At 23.9% G+C, this 7,368-nt stretch overlaps 1 protein-coding gene across 1 annotated transcript; it reads left to right on the top strand.

Moving 5' to 3' along the window:
* The first annotated feature begins 3,711 nt into the window (after positions 1-3,711).
* On the top strand, positions 3,712-6,967 carry LOC137836456 (uncharacterized). Its single transcript, XM_068645164.1, has 3 exons — positions 3,712-3,832; positions 4,116-4,217; positions 6,710-6,967. Exons 1-3 carry the CDS (start codon positions 3,713-3,715, stop codon positions 6,788-6,790), a joined length of 303 nt encoding a protein of 100 aa, XP_068501265.1. The 5' UTR covers position 3,712; the 3' UTR covers positions 6,791-6,967.
* Positions 6,968-7,368: the final 401 nt, after the last annotated feature.

The following is a 7,368-nucleotide window of genomic DNA, read 5'->3' as shown; positions in this document are numbered from 1 at the left end:
AATGTATTATTTATGGAATGTGAATAGTTATAGAGAGATCTATTGTGGTATAAAGTATAGAGACAATTTTGGTAATTTAGAGAAAAAGTAGGATGATGAAAGTTTTTCTCCAAACATTGTACACAATTGGTTGAAAGAGAATAGAATCACATTACCTAAATTATTTAGTTTTTTTTAATATATTTCATCCTTTTTCAATTTATAATTGTTTATTAATTGGTATAAAATTTTATAAACTTAGAAGTGAGTATTATCTAGATTTTGTGGAAATAAGAGTGTGACAAGTGCTTTTAAATGAATTGAAAAAATTATTTAAAAAAGTTGTTGTAATTGTAAATTTACTTATGATTATTTTAAGTTTACCCATCCTAGTCTATCTTAATATTGTTTCTTTCTAAATTATATTACAAACTTTATTTTAAACTTTTAAAATATTACAAAAAATAAATAATAGTAAATAATTTAAGGCATTACAATCTTCATCATCATCTTTCTTATATAAATATTCTTTTAGAAGTTTATATCTCGTCTCTCGTTTGAATGACTTTCTTTTCTTAATCTAGGAAGAATTTGATCACTTAAGTGATACAATTCTAAAGAATCTACCTGTTGGATGTGATTCTACTTGTTGGATCACCCGACAAATTTCAAAATTATTAATATCACATATTAAAGAATCTCATGCACCATTTTCACTACTTGAACAACCTTGAGTTGTTTGGACATAATTCATTCCAGAGGAAAGAAAATTACATTAACATCTCTCTCACTCAAACCTTAAACTATCATTTGAATGTCTCTATTAATAGTTAAATATATCAATCGATTCATATACTCATGACTTACTACTTGAATGTTGCTTGAGCTATAATCCATTACTTTACTTGAGTGACATTAGCTAAAAGAATATAGTTTCACCAGAAAATATATACTCAAAACCAATACAAAATGCTCCTTTATCCTTACATTTTACACTTATGATTGACCAATAATTATCGTATTAACATATACAATGTAATTATATTCTAGTTTATTATCAAAATATACTTTTGAACTTCTAATTTGATAAATTAAATTTTACATTCACCTTGCATTTCACTTTTATAATATATATAAATCAATACTCAATTAAAATAAATACTAAAATTAACTTCACTTACGTCCAGTAGCGTACCAGTGAACATAACTTTCTTACACAATTCCAATAAATCTTATTAAATCATACACCAACATCTTTTATTACCAAATTACCAAAAGAGAAGAAGAAAAAAAATAATTAAATCCTTAGTAGGGATTGAACTACTTAGTCAAATTAAGAATTTGATGAGTCAACTTGATCTTCACATTATTACTTTTTAAGGATTACACTCTATTATCAATAATAGCAATTTTACTTAGATGAGGGATTGCGGTCGGAAGCGCTCTTTGTTGTTTATGTGGGGTAAAAGAGGAAGAGACTAATAATCTATTTTTTTTTTATTGTAGAATAGTCTGGTTGGTGTCTGTTTTAAGTGGTTAGGCATTTTGTTGGTTACCCCTCATGATTCTTACTCTCATTTTTTGCAGTTCAGGATGTGTAATGTTTCTGAGTCAGTCAATTTAGGGATATGGAGTATTTGGATTGCGGTGGTTAGTGAGATTTAGAGTTACAGAAACAAGATTTTATTCAAATGTAGAGTGTTGGACTATTCTGGAATCTTTTCTTTAGCTCAATTGAAGGTTTGGTCTTGGATTACTTCTAAATTCCCCTCTGTTTGTTTCTCTTATTCTGATTGGTGTCTTGTTCCTCTGGATTGCCTTGTTTCGCTTTAGCTGATGTATGATAGTGGTTTTTTGCAGGGCTAGTTTTGAATTGTTGGTAGGGAGGTGTGTTGATAGTGGTTTTATTTGTGTTTGTAGAGTGTGTGATAGCAAATGATATTTGGAATAAATGCTATAGATGGTTAGGTGTTTTGTTTGTTCAGCATATGTAGTTAATGTCGCACTTTAAACAATTTCATCTTCTCCACCTTAATCTAAGACAAAATCTAGTTTGGAAAGGGTTGTGGATTGTCTCGTAATTGAGTATTTTGAACCATAAAAATAGGATTGTATTTAAATAAGGAAAAATTGATGTGGAGGAAGTGTTTCATATGGCCCAATTAAAGACAAAGACATGAGATTGGTTGAAATCGAAATTGTCAAAATTTATTTTTTCTTTTTTCTGATTGGATTATGAACCTACATGTATGTTTGAAATTTGTTAATTGATAATATGAAAATTGCATCCACTTGCTTGGCTTAATCATGTATATTCTTTTGGCACTTCTCAAAATTTGTTATGTTGCTGCTGATCTTGGTATGTGTTTATGGGCTGAAAAGGCATATGAGATCTTGTGTTGGAAGTGGCATGGAATTTATGTTGTTTCATTTGCTATATGTTTTGTTGAGTATGATGTTGATTTTTGGGTTCTTATTTTTTTTATGTGTTACTGGTTTGTGCTAAAAGGAGATGAAAGGTATTTGTTTAGAATTTTGTTTTTTATATTTCTAAAATTAAAAAATATATTTATTATTCAACACTTGATAACACTACTTAATGCATCTTTGGAGTAAAATTACCTTAAAGAAACTAGCTTTTTTGGTAAAAGCAATAGAAGTGTTACTTCTCCTTTAATGATATAATATCAACAAATAAGTATATGTAAAAAAAAAAAGGATTTGTTACTTATTTACCTTATAATAAAAGATAAGTACAAAAGGAATAACTTTAAATTTTGGAAAAAGAAAGTAAAAGAAATTTATTTTGTAAAACTAAAACCAAAATTCATTCATACATAAGAACTGAAAAATGGTGTTTTTCAAAGTTAAAATATAAAGAGAAAAATATATAAAAGTGACTATGTATACTAGTTTCTTTATAAGGAATTCCACGAAAATAAAATAAAAGAGAAAAATATAAAATTAAATTCCCTTCATTGTACGGTTCAACGCTAATTATTATAAAAATTCATGAGAATATTGAAATGAATTACACTAATTAAGCAGTGCTATGTCACTAATAGCTCCTTGATTTATCAGTCAATAACTAGACTTGGCATAAAGCTAAAAGTGATTTTTTTTTATCAGTAAAGAATTAATTGAATTAAAAGGATCACTTCAAGGGTGACCCAACCCGTAACCAAGAATGGTTTTGTTCTCAAATCAGATTCACATGCAATATTTTATATAGGTTAAATATAGGACGAATTTAATTTTCATCACTAATTCAAAGTTTAGACATATGTATTTTGTAGTAAAAAAATTTATTGAAATAAGCTTTTATTACTGTTTTTTTAAGTAATAAATGAATTTTTAATGTTCACTTTATTAAAATATCTTAACATCTACTTCAGTAATGAGTTAATTTGAAATATTTTAACATCTTATAATTCACATTGAAAATTTGTTTGTCACATAAAAAAAAACTGACAAAGATTCATCCGAATAGTTTCCTTAATACAAATACTCAGGCGTTCTAAAATTTGGACTAGGGACAAAAATCACTTCTGCATGAGTAGTACATAAAGGAAAAAACATATTTAACCATATATTTATTAACATTAATATGTAATTAAGGTTATTTTATACATATTCTTTGCTGGCACTTGGTCTTGTCAACCATCTAATTGGTGACCCATTTTCTTTAAGTAAGGGTAATGTTATATTTTGTTGAACATACTGAAACAAAAACATGGATACTGTTGGAGGAGGAAAGAACAAGAAGAAAGCAGATGGAGAAAAAGAAAAAGTTGCATCCAAGGAGGAAGAAGAAGAAGCCTTAAGAAAGGATGTAGAAGACCTTAAGTCATGGGTATGTACATGTCTTTTGTGTTTCTTCACCATATAACTTTGCCTTAAATTCTCAAAAGAAATGGGTATGTGTATATATCTTTTTTGTTTCTTCACCCTATAGCTTTGCCCTAAATTCTCAATTTGTTTCTTCACCATATAACTTTGCCTTAAATTCTCAAAAGAAATGGGTATGTGTATATATCTTTTTTGTTTTTTCACCATTTAACTTTGCCCTAAATTCTCAAAATAGTTGTCAACACTTTTGATATTTGTTCATACTAAATGTTTTGATTGTTTCATAGATTGATATGATAGAGAACATGAACGACGAGGAGATAAAGGGGTATCTAGAAAATAATGTTGAAGATGTTAAACTGGCAAAGGTTCCAAAGCCAAAGAAAAAGGTAAGATTTGTTTCATATTGTTTTAAACCTAAAACCCAAACTAGCAAATTTGAAAGAAAACAAATTTTGTGCTGAAGTTATGAGTTTTGATTTTTTTTTTCAGTAAATTACTGATTTTGATCCTAGATAATATTATATATTCTTAGTTTTTCATTCGGATTATTTTTAATGGATCTTTTCTTGTAATTATATTTTTTTATAAAATTTGAATACAAAATATTTTTTTTTCATTTAATGATGTATTTTATTTTATAAAAAACATTTATTATTTTTTATAATAATATTGGAGATTACATCAATTAGAAATAAAATCAATTTTTGTATAGTATATAAATAAATATAGACATTACCTTCTAAGTCAGTTTTATAAAATTAAATTAAAATCAAAATTTACTTTTAAATATAATATTAAAATTATTTAAAATGTATTATAACAATATTAAAATTTATTATAACAATAATTTATTGAGTCTATTATATTATTATATATTTTAAATAATTCTAATATTATATTAAAGAGTTTACTTTAAATTTAACTTAATCTTTTAAAATCATTTTTAATTGTGATATATTATCAAATAATATTATTATCTCTAAAATAATATTATTATCTTTAGTTGAAATTTGTAATAAAAATTATCATATAAATTATAAGAAGATGATATTGGTTGGCATTTTGAATAGGGTAGTTCATAAAAATTAAAATCATTTTTAATAAATTAATACTCAATATTTATGAATTTCATTGTTTGCTTTTATTGTGGGGCACGTGCTCCCAATTTCATTGAACAATTCACAGCTGGCTTTCTGGCAAAGACAAACTATGTTTGAAAACTGGGGCATGTATATCATTTAGGCAGGTAAATAGTTTGAAAATAATAAATGAAAGTAATTAAAGTAATTAATTTTCTTTAAAACTTAGCAAAATATATATTTTAATAAAAAGAATAATACTAATAATGTTAGTTATATTAAAAAAATATTGAATAATTCCACGACAGTTTCTTTTCGTATTTGAATAATTTATTGTATTTTTACCTTTTTAATTTTAAAATATAGTTGAGAGTAAAATAGTAATATTAAACATATTTTTTTTATATATACGAGTGGAAACACAACACGAATGCGTATGTGTATTCAAATTTTTCTCTTTTACTTAATTTTCAAGAGGATAGAAATGCAACATACATACATAACTAATTTTGAATATGTCAAAATTGAAAAATAAAAAATAGAGTGTAGAGAGTAATTAAAAGTGAAGGTTATTTTATTTTATATGTGAGATTTGGTGTGGAAATATGTAAAAGTATGTTCTTTTTGTTACCTTAAAATAAGGAACTAAGGAAAGAGTGGAGGAGTCATATAAAAACTGGACATTAATATTAATTTAAAAAATTAAAAAATAGTTTTATTTTTAAAGTAATTCATATGAAATGACAAGATACTTCATTGTATTAATAAAATGATATATATTAAATAAGAGTATAATCAGAAAAAAAATTATGTACACCAAAAAACGGTTATAATGAAAAATGCCCTTATTTAATATATATATATATATATATATATATGGAACACAGAAAATGACATATAATTATGTTTAATATTAAAAATTAAATAAAAGATGTCATTATTTTCATATTTATAAATTTATAATTTATTATAATAAATACAAATAAATATGAGAAAACAATAATTTCTGAGTACACGTACTAATATAGTAGTTATATATATGGTAAATTTACAAATGTCATGCAAAATCATAACATATATTTTTATATACATATATTTTAAAAAAGAAAACAATAACTTTTTATGTAATTATTTTGTTTTAATATTTTTTTAAAGTGAAATACTAAATAAAGAATAATATTCAGAATGTTAAAAAAAAATTAAAAAATACAAATACATAGGTTGATATTTTGAAAATTAAGGTATATGTACATTATTAAAATTTTCTTTTAATTTTCGAATATAATTAAAATATATATAAATATAATCATTTGATAATTCTTTTTGGTGTTATGTTTTAATTGGACAATTTTATTTTATAAAAAAATAATTTGTTTATTTAATAAAATAAATAAGTGAATAAGTTGTCTTTATTTCAAAATAATTAAATAATTTTAAGAAAATAAAGTTATCTATTTTTTAATATTCTTTTTAAAAACTTATATATTTTTTAAATTATATTATTTTTAAGTTTTAAATTATTTATTTATTATTTATAAAATAAATAAAAACTATTAAATTATAAACATTTTAATATAATAAAATGTGAATATATATATATATATATATATATATATATATATAAACATAGTCTATACTTAAAAAAATAAGTTCTATAATATAAAAACACTTATTTTCTTACATTAAAAAAAAAATAGGAATAATCTACACGTCTCCCTCGTCAACTTCTATATTGTTTATTAGTTGAATGTTAAATAATAAATAAAATTAAAAGACTGTGTTTTGGTACTATATTACAGGTCCAAAGAACTAGGAAGCCAAAGCCTTCAACCTCTTCCAATGGGATTCTGGCTTCAGTGTGGAGGTTCCACCAAAAATAGTACCAAAATAATTTCTGATTACTTTCTTAGAATATTTTTCATTAGAACCTGTCACAAAAATGTTTGTTTCATTTTCATTTAGAATTTTTATAAACTGTTGTTAATTTATAAGTCTTTTTCGAATAAAAATATACAGTTTCAATATTAGAAATTCTGAAAATTTTAATTTCAATCAAATTTGAGGTGTTTTATTAATAATTTTAAATATATATATTAATTGATAACCTTCCTTTTTGTGATACAGTGGACTTATTGTTTTTCTGTGTGAACGTTTCCATTCAATTTACTTGTGATGTCTGACATGAAATAGTGAATTAGTGTTTATCATTTGACTTGGTTGGATAGTGTTACAAGTTTCATCTCAAATTATTCTAATTAAAAATGTTTTTTTTTCAAAAATTGAAATAAAATAACATCTAAACAATTTAACATTTTAATTAATTTATTAATTATTTGTGTCTACCTTTTTAATTAATAAATGCAATTGGTACTAACTATTCCAAATCAAAACACACACATGGGCTCTTTCAAAATTTGACGGCTTCTTTGTCATTATCTCTAGCAACAGTTACTTAAGT

The sequence above is a fragment of the Phaseolus vulgaris genome, chromosome 4, assembly GCF_000499845.2.
Source record: "Phaseolus vulgaris cultivar G19833 chromosome 4, P. vulgaris v2.0, whole genome shotgun sequence".
Taxonomy (NCBI): Eukaryota; Viridiplantae; Streptophyta; class Magnoliopsida; order Fabales; family Fabaceae; genus Phaseolus; species Phaseolus vulgaris.
The sequence above is the reverse complement of the archived record's forward strand: the minus strand, read 5'-3'. Positions and strand labels throughout refer to the sequence as shown.